The sequence below is a fragment of the Drosophila teissieri genome, unplaced genomic scaffold (genome assembly GCF_016746235.2).
Source record: "Drosophila teissieri strain GT53w unplaced genomic scaffold, Prin_Dtei_1.1 Segkk118_quiver_pilon_scaf, whole genome shotgun sequence".
NCBI lineage: Eukaryota > Metazoa > Arthropoda > Insecta > Diptera > Drosophilidae > Drosophila > Drosophila teissieri.
Window position 1 is genome coordinate 2,381,558 of NW_025224987.1, and position 23,972 is coordinate 2,405,529.

At 40.9% G+C, this 23,972-nt stretch overlaps 1 protein-coding gene across 1 annotated transcript; it reads right to left on the reverse strand.

The window, feature by feature from the left end:
* Positions 1 to 936: 936 nt before the first annotated feature.
* Positions 937 to 22,729, reverse strand: LOC122625516. Its single transcript, XM_043805610.1, has 4 exons — positions 22,657 to 22,729; positions 12,817 to 12,910; positions 12,693 to 12,761; positions 937 to 1,105 (listed from the first exon to the last, which is right to left on the reverse strand). Exons 1-4 carry the CDS (start codon positions 22,727 to 22,729, stop codon positions 976 to 978), a joined length of 366 nt encoding a protein of 121 aa, XP_043661545.1. The 3' UTR covers positions 937 to 975.
* Between the last annotated feature and the right edge of the window lie 1,243 nt (positions 22,730 to 23,972).

Here is a 23,972-nt window from a genome sequence, read left to right on the forward strand (position 1 = left end):
GGAGCGAAGCTAAGTTTACTTTACTGGACACGAAGCACAGCCGAAGATGAAAAGGCAAACGGCATCAAATTCACTTCCTGCCACTCACGATCCAAGTCAAATAAACTAAGACATCGATACACTTTAGCGGTAGATTGTAGATTCTTTCCACAATACCAAAATCCAGCTAAAATGCAAAAGCCATCATGTGAACTATGGCAAGCGCGGTGAGTAAAGTTTATTACCTAATCCAGCGTCCAGCTCATAATAACATGCGAGTGTTATTTGGTAATAGCACCGTCATACAAGGTACTAGAAAATCCATTGTAACTGAGTCACCAAAAGAAATAAGAACATCAAGATTATTTGGACGCGGTCGAAAGATGTAAGTGACCGATTAAAATTTTATTATTCATTTGGAGCCTGCCGGATCTGGCCCCACGTTGGACGCCATTATTTATTTGTAGCATATAACGAAGATTAGTTATACTGCGAGCAGATGTAATTGTCGTAGTGCTAGCAGTGGCACGCGATGGTTCCGGCTCTATGTTGTCGGCAATGGGCTGGGTTAGAATTTAAATACTGTAATACTACGTGCTCTTGAAAGTTAAAACAAATAAACTAAAATCGCGTGCGAATAGCCAACAAATAATCTTGAAGGAAACGAGAAAGATAGACCGGAAAGAAAAAAAAATATAATTAAAAAGAAAGGAAATCTCAAACAAAATATTCTAGTGGATCTTTAGGCGCACCCCAGGATCTGGAGTGGCCGCTGCCCCACCCTTCCATGATCGCCACGAGCAAAACCATGTTTATTGGCGATCCCATTAATTTGTCACAGTGTAGCCACCTCGTGGTATAACCAAAAAAATTTAACCGCTTAATATGAAGGGTTTTTGTTTTCCCTTTTTTTTTTGTTTTTCACTACAGGTTTTGTTTTTCACTGAACTTTTGCGGGGGGTAGATTAATTCACATTAATAACACTTGAATCTAGGTCATCCGATGGCTTCGGCCAAAAGAGATGTTCTGATGATCGATGTGCATCGGCTACTCTGCTGGCCGTGCTGCTCTGGTGGTACGGCTTGGAGCCGGCGGTTGCTTGTGTGCAGCACAAGGTGCCAGAACCTTGTGAAATTATTAAATTTTCAGTTAGATTCTGAAGTAAAACAAGAGAGAACGCTATAGTCGAGTTCCCCGACTATTAGATACCCGTTACTCAGCAGCTAAATTTAAAAAACAATAAATATGCCTTCATATTTACGTAACTTTTCGCCGCTCGAATTAGCTTCCGATTACAATTTTGAAATCGGTACCCAGGGAACACCACGTGGAGGCCGTTGAGTTACAACGGGGTCGTTTAAACCAAAATCAATTTTGGGGACCTACGAGTCGACTTGAGTTTTCAAACTTTGAAAAATTTTAAAAACTCCATGTTCCCCAAAAATTTTGTTTGTCCGTAGCATACGGAGGCATAGATATTGTTATTATTAAATTAAATACTTAAAAAATGAATTATTAAATTAAATTAAATTATCAAACTTATTTAAAAATATGACTTATTTTTTAATTTTTTTTTTTTTTTTACTTAATTTTTTTGTGGGTTTTCCTTGTTTTTGTTTTAAATTAAATTAAATTATCAGACTTATTTAAAAATATTCATTATTTTTTAGGTTTTTTTGTGGTTTTTTTTTGTAATTTAATAATAAATACATCTAATAACTAAAAAATTCAAATATTTTTTTTTGGGTTTTTCTTGTTTTTTTTTGGAAATCAAATTAAATTATCAGATTTATTTAATAATATTAATTAATAATTATTAATTAATAAATAATTATAATGAAAATAAATACTTATTTAGTTTATATTTAATTAAATAACTACAATACCTACTCTGCCTCCCTAACGCTAACTAATATACCACTGTGGTAACTATATGTGGTCTCAAATGTGCGCGCAGTGGCCCGATTATCGAAAATATTTGAAAACGCCCAATCAATATGCGTATTGCAATTGGTTGTAGACGAATCCAAATCTAGCAAAGAACCAAAACCCTTAACATCTACTAAAAAATCGAAAATTTGCTTGCAGCAGCCAGAGATGGAGTGGAGGCACAAGTTAAAATCTCCTAACACTAAACAATTACTATTTAAAAATGTGTGCTGCTGAAATAACTCCTTAAATTCAGTTTCAAACTTCTTTAACGGATAGGTCGGACTTTTATATAAAACGAGAATCCCTAAAGATCGGTACTTAAAGATAGCAAACTCAAACACTGGAGAGGCTAAATTTGAAATATTTGAAAAAAATCGACCACTTGAGCAAAGACTAACATTCTCAAATAGTTCGTTTCGAATAAAAACGAGAATGCCTCTTTTTGGTCGGGCTCCGCTAGCTACTGACTGGCAATCTAATCTCACTGCTGTGGTAAAGCCAGGAATTTCATATACTTCATTTGAGTATGTTGATGCTTCAACGAAGCACAAAATAGAAGACCTAAGCATTAGCCGATCGGAACAAACATCGCTAATGTGGCAGTGTAAACTTTCCGTATTATGGAAAAAAATATGAAGGTTCGGACTATTGATTAAACAATCGAAATGGGTATTCAGTAGCTTAGTGGAACGCAATTCTCGGAGCTCTGCTTCTGAAGCTGAATCCTGAGCGGATCTTGGGGGGACAAAAGGTCCAATAATGAAGAGACCTGCCGCAGTTGTTGCTCTACTACAGGCTACATACAGCGCAGCTCTCTGCATGCTGGAGTTAGTGTGAACTACCACTTTACTGTACGTAGCGCCTTGACTTTTATGAATAGTTATTGCTTCTGCAGGAACCACTGGAAACTGCTTTCGGTCAATTGTAGTTGCCTGATTAGAATTAATTTGAAAACTTTTTATAATTTTCGAAATCGGCGTCCATGAAGCCTCCTCACAATGTCTGCGCTTGGAACGCGCATTTACTCCTATGCTTTCATCTAAAAATTGTATCCAAAGAAGATCTGGAGTGTTGGACGTACTGAAGCCTATCTCCCTAAGGACACCAGTGGCTCCGTTTACGAGACCATCTGATGTATCTACATTGACCGTCATCATATATTTGGCAGTGGTTTTTAAAGTCAGAGAGGTACACAATCCTTGTGTCTCAGATGTTTTTAGGGACCTAGCTTGTTCCAGACATCTGTTCCTCTGCTCTAAGCTTATTTGAGCGGACTTAACTGAGTCTATAGCTTCCGAGAGAAATTGAGCAGTGGGAATCGAGTTAAGCTTCTCCCTATTGTACCGATCTGTGTCCTGATTACTTGTAAAAAGGTGAATTGAGTCATTTGGAATTTGACTTTCATCGGAAATTCTAGATCTAAGCAAGCTAACATCATCAGACGTCATTTGGCCGGATGCCATGTTATTGAGTGCAATAGCAAACGGTTGGTCATCTCGCTGTCGCATTATTTCTGTGAGTTCAAAAAACCTAAAAGGACTCCACAGATACGATCCAAATATAGCACTGTATGGATCATGCGCCGGGGGCTGAAAAATCCAGCGATCACATACGGGCCGCAACTGTCTAAGATCGCCGAACACGATAACCGAAATACCTCCGAAAGGAGTTTCAACATTAGAAAATATTTGCTTTAGGCGAGAGTCTAAATGAGAAAACATTGTTGCACCGACCATAGAAATTTCGTCTATTATAAGAATTTTAAGATCAAGAAATCTTGAACGAAGGGTATTCAACAAATCAGGACTTAAACTTCTAAATGCGGACCCAGCCTGATTTACAGGGAGAGAGAACATGGAATGAAGAGTGGATCCTCCGATTCCGAAAGCAGCTTTGCCTGTGGGAGCACACAGTAAAATTTTTACCGAAGTTGGGTCGCATCCTACTCTACCATTATACTCCTTGGATAGGGACTGAAATAACGTTGATATTAATCTACTTTTGCCGACACCTGCTCCGCCACCTACGAACTCATAAAAGGTTCGATTTGTCCTTGCATTATGCAAGACATGAGTAAGGAAAGTTTTTTGCTCCAAATTTAGTGATCTAACTAAATTGGCTAAGTTTAAAGGGGATATAAGTGGCGGAAGCTTTATAACCCGGATATTGCTATCCGGATCAACATCTAACAAATTGTTGTTCAAGTTTAAAACATTAATTTGAGAAGATATTTCAGGGATAGCTAATGCCCTAAACTCCTCATGAGGTTCGACCTCCTCTTCTTCATTTTCCTCTATACTATCTGCTTCCATGGCCCTTCTAAGCGCGTCTTCTAAACTATCTATGGCATTATACTTTTCAAAGTTAGCTTTAATAGCCTCCTCATTCTCCCTATAAAATTCCTCGCAATTTCTTTGAATTAAATCTACCTGTTCGTTTCGCCACGGAGAAAAAAGCATAACTAATGATCTAAAATAGTTAATCCTATCTGTATTAATATTAAATGGCCTATACCTAATAATACTGGCCTTATTTCTTTCCCTAATAAAACCGCTTCCATCTCGGAGCGGAAAATATACATCTCCTAACACTTCATTGCCTTCTTCAGTTTCATCGTCACTATTTGCCCTCTGACGAGTACTTCTACGGCTTTTCGAAAACTCAAAATTTGCTGAAAAATCGGCTAAACACAGGCCTTCATGATAATCTGGTCTTTGTTCGTATCTATCCAGCAATCCTTTCAGAAATATGTCAGTTGAATTCTGAGGCATATTTTGAAGGTCGCGTGTAGGTCTAAGCATACGAACTCGTTGTTCTGGAGGGAAGGTGTTGATATGAACGCACTTATTACTGGCTTCGGACAACGCCATTCCCAGACAACAATACACGGCTTCCTGAGCAGAAATCTCAGTGCCTGATATAAATTTGTGACCGAGATACTGTAGCTTTTGTCGAATGCTTGAATTGCCTCTTCTAATGTCATTGGCTGCTTCTCGCATTAACTTCGAAATACCCCGTTGGGATTTGTTAATATAATTAATAATGTAGCTACAGCAAGCAAAAGGGTCCAAAATTAACTGGATATCCATATTTGCCCTTTGCATAGAAATAATGTGTTTATTATAAGCATTTACTTGAATTTCGGCAAATGTTCTCTTCAGAAAAATCTGTGGTTTTTTCAAACTAGACCTAATAGCATAAATGTAGTCCTCGTAACTGAGGCTCACATGGTTGTGAGAAAGAAAATTTTCAAATATGCTTAAATGGCTAATCATGTCATCTGCATGATTGCGAAGTAGAAAATCTCGAATTTTTTTGAAGTTTTCGTGATGAAGAGAATTTTGAGTTGCTTCGGGAAGTGGATTTAAAATTTCCGTCTGGGGCATTGGAGGGTATGGAATACCGAAACGACAAATAGATTGTCCCCGCACTTTTTTAAGACACGAATGCCCATGCTTATGCTTTTGGTATTCAATATACGGAGCCAAATCTGGGTTTGTAACATCCACAGTTACAAACTGATCAATGAAGGCTATTACAGTACGTATAGACTCTTCATTGTTTAAATCCACTTTTGGGGCATCTTTCAGCCAAAACATGCCGTGAATATGAGGCGAACCTCTCTGTTGAAACTCAACTCGCCAGTAATAGGTAGTAACGAAATTACTTCCAAAGACACCCCCTGGCTTTTTCATAAGTTTTAAAACTTCTCTATATCTATAATCAAAATATCTAGCGCACGTCACTGGGTCAGTTCTTATAAGGCGCGCCTTTTCCCCAAACTGCAAATTTGAAGCTTCTTCTTCACTTATATTAACCCTATCTACATTGCGCTTGAGCAGTACTAGCAGCTCTGGCCACCTAGTTTCAGCGGCCGATAAAGTTATGAAAAAAGTTGGCAGCCCAAATTGGCGAATCATGGCCATGACCTTTTTCTTCTCATCTTCCCAGTGAGCAGGAGACGTGCGAATGTCCCTAAGGATCCTATATCCCTCATCATGACAAATGAGGTTGCCAATAAAATCTTCATTTAGGACGTTAGCAGCTGTTATGGCACTGGAGGCACTCCGCTTACGTAAGCAAGTTGAAATATTATTTCGAATTTTTATCAATTCCAACTTCTTATAATTGAAGAATAACTTATCAGTTCGGCAACCTCGTCTATCTACATTCCTAAGTTCAGATCTAACTATGGTTGTGTAGCTTTCTGAAGATGGTCTTTTTATGCCAGCATATATGCTAGGGAATGCCAGTTCTTCAGAATCAGTATCGAGAATTACGTCGAGAGGCTTTTGGCCCTCACCTGGAGCTATTGTAATTCTCGTCATTCCTACATTATGTGTCTGGTTATTCTCAAGCAATGTTTCTTGTCCTCCAGGGTTTAGTTCTTCGGCTTCTGTATTCTGATCCGAATTACGCGCCTCCGAATTTTCATCCTCCTGCTGGATGGCTAGTTGTCCCTCAACAAAGGCTTCATCAGCTTGAGATGCTATGAATGGAACAGTTTCGGATGTGAAGTCAGAGATCCACTGCTCGTTAACTGACACATTGTGCTTTCTATAAAGCTCTGTATTAACTAAATACCTAATAGCGTCAGCAATTTTGGCAGGCCGTATGGTTTCTGCCATGAAATCATGTCCGTATTCCATTCTTCGTTTGAGGTGGAGCTGAATTACCTCAGCCTCATTGAAAGCTCGTGGAAGAGACGTCACGATATTGCTTACTGGAATAGGGACATTCACAACTGCTCCTTTAATAGCACTTTGACGCTCGTGACCTATTGACTTAATTATCATAAATGGAAGGCGAGGTGAAATCAGTCGTTCTTCCAAGGGAGTTAGGCCCCTCAAAGAGTTATGAATTTCTGGGAAATCTAAGCCATTTGAAATGGCCCCTTTGGGCTTTCGGCCGGCTTTAATGTTGCTGTGACAAGTTTTGCAAAACTTGAAAAGATTACCAGTGAAAGCAAGTTGTCTTGCATTTTGGTATATCTCTTCCCTGAACTCGCAATGTTCTTCCAAATAAGTCCTAGAAAGCTTACTTATTTGCTTGGGGAACCACAATCCTTTGCAACAAAAGCAAATCTGATCTGGGCCAAGCTTAACATTCCTATTGAATGTTGCTATGTGAGCTTCTATTTCAATAGGTCTGAATCTAATAGTCCTATTTTCCTGAGCTACATCAAGCCTAATTTCCTGACTTCGAATTGCATTCCGAAGATTTTCTGCTTCCCTATTATCACTAAGGCTTCTGTATTGACTAACTCGTTGACTTATATTTCTAATTGCATCGATCGTTGCTTGTCGAGCAGCTAATCGTGCGCTTCGTCGAGCAAGTGTATTTCTCGCCTGCTCGACTGCCCTGCGATCCCTACCAGCCCTAGCCCTAGCTCTGTTAGCCCTATCACGCTCTCTTTCTAATAAGCGTTCCTGTGTATCTCTTGCCAGTGCTCGACGCAGGGTATTTGCTTCTTGCTCACCCGCGCGATACACGATATCCAAGCGCCTTCTTCTATGGCTGGCAGTGTTTTGTTCCTGCTCCATAACCCTAAACTCGCTAATTTGTCGCCTTTCAGAACGACGTCGAGTATCGGCTACTTGCTCAACTGCGCGAAGAGCGGGATCAAAACGTCTAATAGAACGGCGCCGAGTATCGGCTGCTTGCTCAACTGCGCGAAAAGCAGGATCCAAGCGCCTTTCCCTATGGCCAGCAGTATTTTGAAGCTGCTCCACAGCTCGATTCTCGCTATTTTGTCGCCTTGCAGAACGACGTCGAGTATCGGCTGCTTGTTCAACTGCGCGAAGAGCAGGATCCAAGCGCCTTTCCCTATGGCCAGCAGTATTTTGAACCTGCTCCACAGCTCGATTCTCGCTATTTTGTCGCCTTGCAGAACGACGTTGAGTATCGGCTGCTTGCTCAACTGCGCGAAGAGCAGGATCCAAGCGCCTTTCCCTATGGCCAGCAGTATTTTGAACCTGCTCCACAGCTCGATTCTCGCTATTTTGCCGCCTTGCAGAACGACGTCGAGTATCGGCTGCTTGTTCAACTGCGCGAAGAGCAGGATCCAAGCGCCTTTCCCTATGGCCAGCAGTATTTTGAACCTGCTCCACAGCTCGGGTCTCGCTATTTTGCCGCCTTGCAGAACGACGTCGAGTATCGGCTGCCTGTTCAACTGCGCGGAAAGCAGGATCCAAGCGCCTTTCCCTATGGCCAGCAGTATTTTGAACCTGCTCCACAGCTCGATTCTCGCTATTTTGTCGCCTTGCAGAACGACGTCGAGTATCGGCTTCTTGCTCAACCGCACGAACAGGACGATTCAAGCGTCTCGACCTTCTAGACACTGTATTGACGCCCTGTTCTGCATCCCTGACTAAGGAATCTTCCCTCCGCCTACGCTGAGATACTGTGTTTGCCACTCTCTCCACCTCTGCATACTCTAAGTTTTCCCTATTTATCCTATTTCTCAACAATTGCGTTCTTGCACGTTGAGAAGCAGTCGGTCTATTTAAACGAGGCATTTCTAAAATGAAGTACACTACTTAATAATATATTTATAAATATATAAACTAAATATTTATAAATTATTATTATAATTTATATATATTTATAAATATATAAATTAAATATTTATAAATTATTATTTACTGAACGCAAAAAATACCTAACGGAAAAATAATAAGATAAGAATAGGAATTCAAAAAGACTCAAGCTTATATTATTATTTTAAATATCAATATAATTAAACTAATAGTATTAGTTTAATACTATTATAATGCTGGCAGCACTATTAAGCAAATGCGTAAATTAATTTTAAATGTAAGAATTATACTTTCAAAAAGTATAATTCTTATATTTATATTAATTTATAGAATTATAGAATTTGTAGAATTGATTCAAATTTACTTAGAAAACAGAGAAATAATATTAAGTTAAGAAAAAGTCTATAAAAAGACTTAAGCTTAAATTATTATTATTAGAACAAACCAAACTAAATTAATAGTATTATAAGTACAAGTCTTTAAAAAGACTTAAACTTTTAGCACTATTAAAACTATATACGCTAAGTACGTATATGAATAAAAATATAAGAGCAAACTCTTAAAAATGCTTATATTTATATTAATGGGAAAATTTATATAATATATAAAAACTAAATGTGAAAAATAAATAATAATAAGTTAAGAAGTCTTTAAAAAGACTTAAGACTTAAATTATTATTATTTGAATATAGAATAATAACATAGTATAGTATTAATAGTATTATAAGTGCAAGTCTTTAAAAAAAACTTAAACTTTTAATACTATTAAGTTTATATACGCAGAAAACGTATATGGATAAAAATATAGGAATAAGCCTTTAAAAAGGCTCAGTTCTTATATTAATATATGTAGAAAAATTATTATAGAATGTATTAAACGTATTAAATAAATGTATTAAAGAATATATAAAGTTTAAATGCGAAAAAAAAAATTATAATAATAAGTTAAGAAGTCTTTAAAAAGACTTAAGACTTAAAATATTATTATTTGAATATAGTATAATTATATAGTATTAATAGTATTATAAGTGCAAGTCTTTAAAAAGACTTAAACTTTTAGTACTATTAAGTTTATATACGCAGAATACGTATATGGATAAAAATATAAGAATAAGCCTTTAAAAAGGCTCAGTTCTTATATTAATATAGGTAGAAAAGCGTGGGCGATATTAGGATAAAGAAAAATCAACAACAAATTTGATACTTAGCAATGAGCGCAGCGACGAGACAGCAGCGGGCCAAACGGCAGCGACGTCAATCGAAGCAGCAACAGCACTCACGACCGCGTTGTAATTTAAAAATATAATTTTACGTTAATGTATGCCACTTTTTATCAAAATATTTAATCTTTACGTTAAAAATTAAGCTTAACACTTATTGGTTGGCAAAAAAACGTTAAGAACTGGAAAAATCAATTAAAAATCGCACTCGGCTCTAAAAAGATGTTGTAATACGCAAATTTAGTCTTCGACTGACTCCCTTCTTCTTTATTTTCTTTTACTATTTACTTTTTCAAGAAAAGCGCGGGAAAGCACCGTAAGCTAAGAGCGAGTTCTTCCATTTAGATTTAACATTTTCTAAGAGCAATGCTTTTATTAACATTACATTCTATTTAACACTAGATCAATATATATTGAATTATTGAAGAGTACCTGATTAAAGGCTTAATGATTGTAGCGCCTGCTAGCTCATATGAAAAACAAACTTCAAGCTTATAGAATTTTACTTTTATCCTACCAAAAGAAAATAGTTTAGACATATATTTTACTTTTGTAAAGGAAGATAAATAAAAGGTCAGAAAGGAATAATGTCACATGCTAATTATATTGATAATATTATGTTTTTGAACAAACCGAGCTTCTCTCTTTTTAAAGAGTGCTCATTGATTTCTATTTTCAAAGTGTCAACAGAGTCGTCTCTCTTTCTCTAACATTCACCTGCTACGCACTTGTAAAAACCGTGAAAAAGCGCCTTAAGAGAGAGAAGCAAAGAGCGAAATTTAACACTAGAATTCTTTTCAACACTAGATCATAATATATTGAATTATTGAAGAGTACGTGAGAGAAGCAAAATAACCATAACAAATGATTAAAGGTCAGGCCTGGTGACAGGGAATACGGGCCCGGGGGGAAACACCCCGTAATAGTTTAGACATATATTTTACTTTTGTAAAGGAAGATAAATAAAAGGTCAGAAAGGAATAATGTCACATGCTGATTATATTGATAATATTATGTTTTTGAACAAACCGAGCTTCTCTCTTTTTAAAGAGTGCTCATTGATTTCTATTTTCAAAGTGTCAACAGAGTCGTCCCTCTCTCTCTAACATTCACCTGCCACGCACTTGTAAAAACCGTGGGAACGCCTTAAGAGAGAGAAGCAAAGAGCGAGATTTAACACTAAAATTCTTTTCAACACTAGATCAATATATATTGAATTATTGAAAAGTGGGAAAGAAAAGCAAAACAACATATGATTTTTCATATTTATAAGAATATATTTATCAGCGCACAATTGGTCCTAATCAGATTAAGCATTGCTCTGATCAAAATTGTATAATAAGATAATATTTAAACAGATATTGGGCTTATTTCGTGGAATGCAAGAACAATAATATTTCACAGGGTGTATTTAGATCAATATATATTGAATTATTGAAAAGTGGGAAAGAAAAGCAAAACAACCTATGATTTTTCATATTTATAAGAATATATTTATCAGCGCACAATTGGTCCTAATCAGATTAAGCATTGCTCTGATCAAAATTGTATAATAAGATAATATTTAAACAGATATTGGGCTTATTTCGTGGAATGCAAGAACAATAATATTTCACAGGGTGTATTTAGATCAATATATATTGAATTATTGAAAAGTGGGAAAGAAAAGCAAAACAACATATGATTTCTCATATTTATAAGAATATATTTATCAGCGCACAATTGGTCCTAATCAGATTAAGCATTGCTCTGATCAAAATTATATAATAAGATAATATTTAAACAGATATTGGGCTTATTTCGTGGATTGCAGGAACAATAATATTTCACAGGGTGTATTTATTTATACGAATAAGTATTTAATTTGTAGACAAAATAACGTTTGAAGCATTTATGCAGTTTTGAATATTGTTAGCGTCTGGCAAAGTGTAGCTGCACCGATATATTACGTCATGGGCAATCTCTGACGTCATTGAACTTGCTACTCATTGAAACCTTACATTCTTAGAAACATGAAGAGTAATAGAGTGATTAAGCCAAGTTTTTTCGATCGATTAATATTTAGCGCAAAGGAACAATTTTGACCACATCTCAACAGGGGTTTCGACATAATCAAATAAATTTAATATTTTCTCAAAAGTGTGGGCATGGCAGTTTTGGGCGGTTTGTGGGCGTTAGAGTGGGCGTGGCACACAAATTTCTGGGATACCGATAGAAATTGGCAAAACAAATAGAGAAATGAAAAAATATCAAAACCTTTTTAAAAAATGTGGGCATGGCAGTTTTGGGCGGTTTGTGGGCGTTAGAGTGGGCGTGGCACACAAATTTCTGGGATACCGATAGAAATTGGCAAAACAAATAGAGAAATGAAAAAATATCAAAACCTTTTTCAAAAATGTGGGAATGGCAGTTTTGGGCGGTTTGTGGGCGTTAGAGTGGGCGTGGCACACAAATTTCTGGGATACCGATAGAAATGGGCAAAACAAATAGAGAAATGAAAAAATATCACAACATTTTTCAAAACTGTGGGCGTCGTAGCTCTGGGCGGTTTGTGGGCGTTAGAGTGGGCGTGGCAAATACATTTTTGGCACACCGATAGAAATTTACAAGACTAATACAAAAATGAAAAAATATCAAAACCTTTTTCAAAAGTGTGGGCGTGGCCGTTTTATGCGGTTTGTGGGCGTCAGAGTGGGCGTGGCAACATGAATCGACAAACTTGCGCTGCGTCTATGTCCCTGGAGTCTGTATTCTTAATCTCAACTTTCTAGCTTTTGTAGTTCCTGAGATCTCGACGTTCATACGGACAGACGGACAGACGGACAGACGGACAGACGGACAGACAGACGGACGGACAGACGGACATGGCCAGATCGACTCGGCTACTGATCCTGATCAAGAATATATATACTTTATATGGTCGGAAACGCTTCCTTCTGCCTGTTACATACTTTTCAACGAATCTAGTATACCCTTTTACTCTACGAGTAACGGGTATAAAAAACTCGAATAGATAGTTACCTTTGATCTGGCACCGAAATGACCCCAAATTTAAATACAGCTGGTGGGGTACTAAGCTGGGCTTGTGTACTAAAGACGAAAATAATTAGCTAAAGCGAATTTCACTTTAGAAAAACTAACTCACCGATTTAGTGATATAAAATATCGAAATACAAAAAAAAGTTGCAAGAAAACGTGGGTGTGTTTTTGGTTGTTTGCACTTGTACGTCTGATCACCTCTAAGGTTAAAACGGAAAGAGAACGACCGACATGGCGTTCACTAGTATGCCCAGGTTGCGTTTTTTATTTATTACAGTGTAAGCTTGCAATTTCGATAGAACCCAGACTGCATTGGTAGATATAGGTTAATGGGTAGGTGGTGCAAGTTCCTAACCCCGATAATGCTACTTTCGGACTATCCCAAAACTGTGACAAGCGCCACTTCAAAGTTATAACTATAATGCAATGGAATTTTAAAGGATATGTAAACATCTACAGCCAACTCCTTATTCTCATACAAAAATACGCTCCTCACATAATTTCGCTCCCAGAAACCCACATACAATACATTAATAACATTCCAACCCCAATAAACTACAAACTATTACAGCGACCAACAGATTTGGGGGCGTAGCACTTCTAGTGCACAAGTCAATTCAGTACACTGCCCTCAACATCATAAGCAATATAGAAGCAATAGCCATAAATATACAATCTAAACTAAAATTAAACATATGTATTTTCCACATACATTTCTCCGACCAAAAACATTACCAACCAGACACTACAAAACACATTCAATATACAACAAACCCCCTTTCTAATTACGGGAGATTTTAATGGATGGCACCCATCCAGGGGCTCCCCAACTACAAATACATGAGGGAAAATAACTCAAACTTTCTTTGACAATTCACAACTTATTCTGTTAAACGACAAATCTTCCACACCCTTTTTTTTTTTTTTTTTTTTACGCGCGAGTCCCACGGCCACTCCTCCCGCCCAACCGATCGAGGGGCGCTGCCGTGTATCGTACGGCTCGAATCGCGGGAAGATAGACGCGATATAGAAGGACGAGGAAATATATGTATGCTAGTAGTAATATCTAAGAATTCGTTAAGTATGTTAGTATTGATCGCTTTAGAAACGGCAGAGAGTCAGAATTAGAGATAATAGGATAGATCTGTAGGGATCTGTAGGGATCATGCAGCTCATAGTTAGATCTACAATGATTTAAAATTAAAGGTACGTAATTTCTAGTAAATCTGCTTGGAACAGTGAAGTTTAGCCGACTAACCAAGTCGGGACTATCCACTTCACCACGAATAAGGTTAAAAATAAAGACTGTTCCAAGCATCGTTCTACGGTTAGCTAAGGAGGGTAAGTTAATTAACATTAATCTACTCGAATAAGGAGGTAATCTACGGTTTGCATCCCTATTAAGGCGCCGTAAGGCAAAAAGTAAGAAGTTCTTTTGAACCGATTCAATGCGGTCCGAGTAAACTTCATATTGTGGACTCCAAACAGGTGATCCATACTCGAGGATCGGACGGACTAGAGAAATAAATAAAGTTTTGGTCATGTAAGGATCATCAAATTCCTTTGACCACCGTTTTATAAAACCAAGCACACCCCTGGCCTTATTGACAATAGACGAAATATGGTCTAAAAATTTAAGTTTAGGGTCCAGAAGAACACTAAGATCATCAACATGTGTTATTCTGTCCAAAGAGCACCCACTTAAAGTGTAAGTTGCGTGCATTGAGTTGGCACGACAAAAGGTCATAACTTTACACTTAGAGCCATTTAAGTTTAATACGTTATCACGGCACCATGTTTGAAAGCAATCTAGATCGGATTGTAAGTCCAAATGGCGAGAAATGTCCTTATATTGCAAGCATAATTTTACATCATCAGCGTACATTAGTACACGCGAATGATTTATTATTAAGGGAAGGTCGTTAATAAATAAGGTAAAAAGGAGCGGACCTAGGTGGCTCCCTTGTGGGACGCCGGATGTTACTCGGAGAATACAAGAAAGAGAATTTTTAAAGAGGACCCGTTGCGTCCTGCCATTCAGATAACTTAGAATCCAATTTAGGAGATCAACAGGGAAACCTAATAAATCAAGTTTTTTTATTAAAAGTGAATGATTAACAGAGTCGAATGCTTTACTAAAATCCATGTAAATGACATCTGTTTGAAGATTATTTTTGAAACCCTGTACTACGAAGGAGGTTAGCTCCAGAAGGTTAGTAGTTGTTGATCTGCGTTTCATGAAACCATGCTGACATGGTGAAATAATTGACCTACAAAGGTGCTGCAAATGAGGAGTGATAACGTTTTCAAAAAGCTTAGGGATAGCAGACAATTTGGAGATTCCTCTGTAATTGCTTGCATCCGATTTGATAACTTTTTTATGGAGAGGGATCACAAAGGACTCCTTCCATATTTGGGAGAACTGTGTAGATTCTAGAGATCAGTTAAACAGTTTTAGTAGAGGTTTGCACAAGGCTTCCGCACAGAATCTAAGCACACAGCCAGGAATTCCGTCGGGACCTGGCGAATAGACAGGCTTAACTCGCAGAAGATCATAAAGCAGTGAGCTTTCGTTTAAAGTGGGACAGAATATTAAATTTGACTTTGATACCGCGTAAGAGTAAGGTCGTTCGGAATGAGGTAACGTAGAATATGTGGTTTGAAAAAACTTGGCAAATAGATCGGCTATTGCCTGATCCGATGTTACCGAAGTATTTTCAAAAAATAGCGAGGAAGGGTAACTAGTTGTTTTGCGCTTAGTGTTAACGAAATTATAATACTGTTTTGGATCCTTTGCGAACTGGAACTTACAACGGTTTAAATAATTCTTATAACACTGAGCATTAAGCACGGTAAAATTTAACCGAGCACTTACATATTTAGAAAATATAGATTGAGAACCGGTATTTTTAAATTTTATATAAAGTCTGGACTTAACATTTCTTAGGTGTGTCAACTCTTTATTAAACCAAGGAGGTTTGTTAGAAGTAGACGGATAGTACATCGGAACACAAGAGTTGAAAAATGAATTAATTGCAGTGTTAAAAATATCTATGGCATCGGCCATTATGTTGCAAGAATATAGATCGGACCAATTAAAGCCATATATAATGTTCACGCCAGAAGGGCGCACACAGTTGAGCGGCAGTGTAAGCAGTGTAAAGCTCCTCCACGGCTCGCAAGCACCGCTGCTCGCGCTCTCCTTCTCTCCTCGCGCTCTCCTTCTCTCCTCTCGCTCTCCCTCCTTCCCGCAAGGTATTCACCACTCCGCGGTCCCGCGGCATTCCCAATGTTAGTTTTAAGTTAGTCTTAATTTACAAGTGTTGTAATAAAGTGCGAAACTGAAGTCGATCCCGTGACTTTTCATTTCTGGAGGAATTATCAGCAGCAGCCGCAACAACAACAACGACGTCAGAAGTCAAATTATCTTGGACAACAATTCCGCCCACTCCATTTCATGGTCCTTCGAGTCCGCGACATCCTGATGCTACCAGCGCTCCTTGCGGAAAAATCAAGATAAGTACGGCTTTATATCCTATTCCGTCCGTGGTCGCCATTTTCGTTTTTTCCAACGGCGTTATTCTTTCCGTCCATCCGTATCAAGTGAAAAGTGAAAATTAAGTGAAAATATAAGTACATGCGCCCAGCCACCGTGATTACTTCTTTTTTTTAAGTGCATAAAAAAGCACTTTGCCAATAACGGCCCCCTAATTCGTCTCACGGTGATCCGCTGGTATCCAAGCGCATATATGTACATATATATAAATACATTTTTTAAAACACTGTCCAAAATTCACTATTATCGTCCGCTGCTAAACTGCTGTTTTTTTGCCTCAATAAAAAATACAAACCACATATACATATTCAGCAAAATTTTACATACACATAAAATTATACATACCCATAAATATACATATCCATACATATATATCCATACACATATATCCATACACATATAAATATACAATTACATATTCCAATAAAATTTACATCTACATACATATATAAGAATCACTACATAGATTTAACCAATTTAATACACAAAATAAATATATTACCAAAAATAATAAATAACATCGAATGCGAACTGAGAACAAATTTTATCTCCTGGCTCAAAATAAAACACAAATCTCGACATACAGAATAAAATAAAACCTGACTTGTTTCTTCCGATATTACATTACATATATATGTTTAAACTCCAAATAATACATACATACATACACACAGTCGCGACTTACATAGGCTTGCCAAGTGCAAGTTCTTTCGTCTCCTCTTTGTTCTTTATTGCCCAGACAAAAACCGGCGCATAGCGACGAGAGAATACCCTATAATCGAAACATAAAATAAAATAAATAAGTCCGACGACAAAATTTAAGAAAAAACTGACCCGATTATTTAATAATTATTTAAGCCAAATAATAATTTTTTACAAGCTATTTCTGGCTCCTATTTCTGGTTCCTAAATTAAAATAATTATTTATCAGTTCCACCCAAATTTATCAGCCTCCAAACTTGGCTTTTTGGCGTGTTTGTTGGTTTTTTTGGTGTTTATGTTTCGCATCCGTTTGTCGCGATTTTTCGTTGTGGTCCTAAATCCGGTAGCTATTTTTATAAATTATTAGCTATCATCCGAACTCTATTCGGTAGCTATTATTTAGCTATTTTTCCATAAATTCAAATTTATAGCTATTTTCTATATATTAGCTATATTTTTCGGGATTTCAAGTCGGTAGCGTTTTTGTATAAATTATTGGCTATTACCCAGACTCCATCTGGTAGCTATTTTTTAGCTATTTTCTTTTTTTCCATAAATTCAAATTTATAGCTATTTTCTATATATTAGCTATTTTTTTTTCGGGATCTCAAGTTGGTAGCGATTTTTTATAAATTATTGGCTATTACCCAGACTGCATCTGGTAGCTATTATTCAGCTATTTTTCCATAAATTCCAATTTATAGCTATTTTCTATATATTAGCTATTTTTTTCGGGATTTCCAATCGGTAGCGATTTTTTATAAATCATTGGCTATTATCCAGACTCCAGCTGGTAGCTTTTTTTTAGCTATTTTTCTAGAAATTGCAATTCATAGTTTTGTTTATAAATTTGAGCTATTGTTTCCAGATCCCAATTGCAACTTTCTCCCGAATTCCGACGGGATTCTTTGTCCATCCAGATTTGGGTGCTCTCTGTGTCTGGTTATTTTTCGATTCCACATTTTTTGCGGCGGGCAGGCCTTCTTGACTTCCTTCTCCTAGGGCATAGCTGAGCATGCCCCTAGAGGAAGACAAGAAAAAGACACCCGCACCTGGAAGAGAACAAAAGTTCAACCCGCAATCTCCGCTATCCACTCGCGGTAAGCCAGCACCCAAGTCCGTTAGTCCCAGGGTCAAAACCGCGACTCCCACTCCGAAAGCAAAGGTTTTGCCATCGACCAGTTCGAAGACAACTCCTAGGATTGTCATTTCCCGACCAGTGACGCGAGCGTCTAGTGAGTCTTCTCTATCGAGAAAATCCGAGAGTCCCCCCGCTGTCGGGACTGATTTCCTCCGCGTCACACGCTCTACCACAATGAAAATGGCATCCTCTGAGCAGCCAAAGCCCGCAACCGCAGCATTGCATAAGTTCATCGCCGTCAGCGATCGCGTAAGCCTTTTCGAAGCGAGGATCAACACTCCTGATCAAGCCTCTCCGTCCCTACACACGTTACAAGTCCGTCTGCAACAGGTGCGAGTACTGCTACTCAGTATACGAGTCATGTGCAGCACAAATTGGCGAAACAATCGACAGAGCAACGCCTCAAGTCGCGCAAGCACCCTCTCAGCCGCTAATTTCGTCCGGCTGCCGCTTACCTCCATGCGACACGGAAGTCTTCGATGGCGACTACCTCCGATGGCCCACTTTTCGGGACCTATTCACGGCAATTTACGTAAACAACCCCAGGCTGACTCCGGTCGAGAAGCTATTCCATCTCCTAACGAAAACAAGTGGCGAAGCAAAAGCCATCGTGGCGAAATCTCCTCTCACGAATGATGGTTTTGCTTCAGCGTGGGAGGCGCTTCGAGATCGGTTCCAAAACAAGCGACTTTTAGTCAACAGCCAGCTCAAGCTCCTTATTAACTTGAGTTCAATTTCGCAAGAATCTGGTCATGCTCTAAAAGAGCTACAATCCACGATTCAGGGGTGTTTAACAGCACTAGCGCATTCCCAGGTATCCACAGAAAACTGGGATTGTCTCTTGGTTTTCCTTTGCGCGAGCAAACTGCCCAAGCAGACCCTGTCCTTATGGGAACAGTCGCTAACTGCCAAATCCGAGATCCCAGCTTGGGAAGAAATGAATGCCTTCCTGAGCGAAAGGTATCGGACATTAATCCATCAAAGATATAAAACCGACTCAGGCAGTTCCAAAAAGGCTTCAATCCTTCGAGACAAAGGTCAGCACCAAACAGAAAGGGTGTGACTTATGTTCTAAGGAGAACCATCCGGTAAGATTGTGCCCGCGTTTTCTTCAAATGTCTGTTGACTCGCGCTCCGGCTATATAAAAAAGAAGCAGCTATGTCTGAATTGTTTTGCCAGAGGTCACCAGCTACGTGACTGCACAAGCACACACAGCTGCTTTACATGTAAGGGCAGGCACCATACGCTGCTGCATCGCAGCCCCCCAAATTCCGAAAATGCGAGTTCCTCAACCTCGCCCCCTACACAGCAACCTCCGAGACCCTCCAGCAGAAATGCATCGGCAAGCACCTCAGCGGTGCAAACTTTTTTCGCGTCCGGCACTTCAGCCGTCCTACTGAGCACAGCGATCATTGACGTGTGCCATTTGGGGACGAACTACCGAGCCCGAGCCTTAATCGACTCGGGATCCGAGGCGACATTCATTTCAGAACGCCTGTTCAACCTCATCAAGTTGCCATTCCGCAACACCCAGACCCAAGTCTCCGGGTTAAATCATTCGGTCTCCGCGAAATCCTCGAAGCTGTGTCACTTCGGGATTCGCTCTCCTACTAAGCCAGGTCTACAGTTAGACACTGAAGCGTACGTCCTTCCGGAGCTCTCAGGCAAACTGCCCTCCTATCCGATCCCTCGGAATTCTTTGAAGGACCTGCCCGCACTCCGCTGGGCAGATCCTACCTTTTTTGAGAGCTCTCAAATTGATGTACTGATCGGGGCTGACATTCTACCATCCATAATGATGGATGGCACCCAACAAAATATTTGCGGCTCGCTCCTGGGCCAAGAAACTATTTTCGGGTGGGTGCTAACGGGGCCGATTTCCAAGGGTAAGCCGAAACGGGTCGCATCCTTCACGACCCAGGTGCACCAAATAGGCGACCCTGATTCGCTCGACACGCTTCTCAGCAAGTTCTGGGAGGTGGAGGATCTACCAGTAAAGATGGTAAAAGAGTCGGACTCCTATTGTGAAAGGAACTTCCTCCAAACAACAACAAAAGACGCAAGCGGGAGGTACGTGGTGACGCTCCCGTTCCGGGACCCCGAGAATACCGGATCCGATTTAGGATATTCAAGGTCCATTGCGTTAGCTCAGTTTCTTAGAAACGAAAATCGTTTAAAAAGAGACTTTCCCTTAAAGGAGCAATATGACAGCGTGATCCAGGAGTACCTGGATCTGGGTCATATGAAAGAAGATCCGCCGACTCACAATTCTCCCTCGTATCATCTTCCTCATCACGCGGTAGTTAAGCCCGAAAGCACCACTACAAAGCTTCGCGTTGTATTCAACGCTTCAAGTCCGTCGGCAAATGGGACCAGCTTAAATGATATCCTTCATGCTGGTCCAGTCCTACAATCCGATCTAACGATCCAGGTCCTGAAATGGCGTTATTTTCAATACGTCTTCAGTGCAGACATTACGAAAATGTATCGTCAGATCTGGGTCGATCCAAAACATACCCCGTTTCAAAGAATTCTGTTCCGAAACAAGGGAGGAGATATCCGAGACTTTGAACTAAAAACAGTTACCTTCGGGGTCAACTGCGCCCCCTTCCTCGCCATTCGAGTCTTGCAACAGCTGGCAGAGGATATCCAAGTGCCATTTCCAAATGCCAGCCGCATCATCCAGCAGCACATGTACGTCGACGACGTTCGTAAACGATGCCCAAAGTTCGATTCGAGAGTTGCAAGCAGCCCTAAGTGCCTCCGGGTTTCCGCTAAGAAAGTGGACCTCGAACAACAAAAGCGTCCTTAAAGACGTCCCGGCCGAACACCTCCTTCATAGCGAGTTCCTCGACATCGATGCCGAAAGCACGGCCAAGACGCTCGGTATTCGGTGGAGGGCAAAGTCCGACGAATTCTATTTCGTTCCCCCCGAAATAGTTGTGGAACCCTCCTATACAAAGCGAGAAGTTTTGTCCCAAATCGCTAGGTTGTTCGATCCTGCCGGGTGGCTCGCGCCGTTCATAATCCGTTCAAAAATGTTCATGCAGGAGATTTGGTTGCAGAACTTAGGCTGGGACGATAAGCTTCCCACTGAAATGAGTCAGCGGTGGCAATCGTTTTTAGACGAGTATTCCGACCTCAACCAGATCCGCGTTCCGAGATGGATCTGGTACCAGCCCGAGGTAATCATAGAGCACCACTGTTTCTGTGACGCGTCTCAGAGAGCCTATGGAGCGGCTATATACCTCCGCGTCGAGATGGGGCAAAAGATTCTGACTCGCCTGCTTACAGCCAAAACACGAGTGGGCCCGGTAAAAACCGTCTCCCTTCCTCGGCTAGAGCTCTGTGGTGCCGTGCTGTTAACCGAAATGGTGACAGCAATCCTTACGCACATGCCCTCCGCCAATTCAGATATCCGCTGCTGGACAGATTCCACAATCGTCTTAGCCTGGCTACGAAAGCCAAGATCACGCAGGCGACGCCAGTCGACTGTTGGTCACACGTTCGCTCAGAACAAAACTCCGCCGATCTAGCCAGTCGAGGCGTATCCCTACATGAATTGGCAGAAAACCATCTCTGGTGGCACGGACCAGAGTGGCTGCAGGGGCCACGAGAGCTATGGCCAGCACAAAGCGACACTCTTCCAGTGACAGAGCTAGAGCAGCGCGCGGTCAAAGTGCATTTTGTCAAGGCCCCGTCCATCGACTTTCTCGAACGTTTCTCCAAATTGGACAAGGCCCTGCGAGTTCTGGTCTATGTTCAACGCTTCCTTAAACGCTGCCGCAAATGTTCGTTCTTGCCCAATTCACGCCCTACAAGTGAAGAGATCCGAGAGGCAGAACGAACTCTGACCTCCATTGCGCAGCGCAGAGCATATGGCCAAGAGCTTCAGCATCTGACCGAGAAAAGGCCTCTTCCAGTGTCAAGTCCTTTGGTGAATTTGTTCCCGTTCATTAACCAACACGGCCTTTTAAGGCCGTGCGGCCGTCTCACTGCCTCCAAAACCCTGCAATATGATGAACGTCATCCGATTATTCTCCCCTATGACTGTAGACTGTCGCGCCTCATCGTCCAATTTACTCACCAGATTACTCTTCATGGCGGTAGTCAATTGATCGTACGCCTGATCCGATCGAAGTATTGGATTCCTAAAATCAACAATCTGGTGAAGGCTGTGGTCAATCCGTGTAAGAGTTGCACGATTTACAAGAAGAGACTCCAAACACAGCTGATGGGCGATTTCCCGACAGATAGAGTCTCATTCTCGAGGGCGTTCACCTACACGGGTATCGACTATGCCGGCCCTTTCGAAATAAAAAATTATACAGGGAGAGCGTGTCTCATAACGAAGGGATATGTTTGTGTGTTTTTCCACGAAGGCTATCCATTTGGAACCCACTTCCGATCTAACAACCGAGAACTTTCTAGCGGCCTTTGCTCGTTTCGTAGCGAGGCACGGTTGTCCTCAGCGGGTCCATTCGGATAATGGTAAGACCTTTGTGGGGGCGGCAACTTTGATTTCCATGGACTTTCTCCAAGCTACCAAAGAGTCCGTGACTGATGCATATAGCCATCAGGGACTCGTATGGCGGTTCATCCCACCAGGGGCTCCACATATGGGGGGTTTGTGGGAAGCAGAGGTGAAAAGCTTCAAAACCCTGTTCCTTAAATCGACGTCAGTCCGCAAATATACATTTGAGGAGCTGGCGACGCTTCTCGCTAAGATTGAGGCTTGCCTCAACTCTAGACCCCTCTCCCCTATGTCCGAAGATCCCTCAGATTTGCTGGCCCTCACACCAGGCCATTTCCTTATTGGAGGGCCGTTGCTTTCCACGGCGGAACCCGAGATAAAGGGCGAAGCCAAGTCGATAATAAATCGATGGCAACACCTCAAGGCACAACATCAGCAGTTTAGTGCACGGTGGAAAGAGGAGTATCTTAAAGAACTCCATAAACGAAACAAATGGAAATTTCCGACCAGGAACCTCCAAGCCGACGATATGGTAAATGTCAAGGAGGACAATCTACCACCGAACGAATGGCGGCTCGGCAGAATCGTTTCTGCCTTTCCAGGAGCCGACGACCGCATTCGAGTCGTTGAGATCCGTACGTCTCGCGGCACCATAAAACGCCCTGTCCACAAGGTTATTCTTCTACCGATGGAGGACAAAGAGTCCTCCGTTCCTAGGGATTAGGGCACTTCCCCCATTCCGGGGCCCAAATAGTAGTCGGCTCATACTAAGCTTTTTATTTCTTTTATTGGCAGACTTACTACTCACTTCCTACAATAATGGCTCCTCGTCCTCGTGCCACCCAGTCGTTGGAGAGCAGACGTACTCGAGGTATTAAATCCTACCGCTGCCGAGTCTCTGGAATCCATCCTCTTCGGAAGTGCAAGAGGTTCCACAAACTGAGCGCTGAAAAGCGCCTTCGGGCGCCTCGCCCATCAGCACTCAGGAGGAGACTGCCGCAGCCAAGACGGATGCAAGAAGTGTGGAGGAGACCACCACACCCTACTCTACATGCACGAAGTCCTCCCCGCTCCGACCCCGGCAGCGCTACCAGCTCCGACGCGCAGAGAGCGCCATTCCGCTGCACCTCGTCCGGTCCGGATTTCCCGCACTCCGCCACCAGCCCCAGTCGCCAACAATCGCCCGCGTCCGAAGGTCTCCGTCGCGTCTCCGTCGGTGGCAACGGGGCAGCAGAAGGCTGTCCCCATCCTGCCTACAGCCATCGTCGTGCTGGACACGGGCTCGAAGACTTTCGAGACCGGGGCCATGATCGACCCATGCATGGCGGTGAGCAGCATCGACCGGTCGTTGGCGGCTGGGTTCCGGCTGCCCATCACACGGCTGGGAG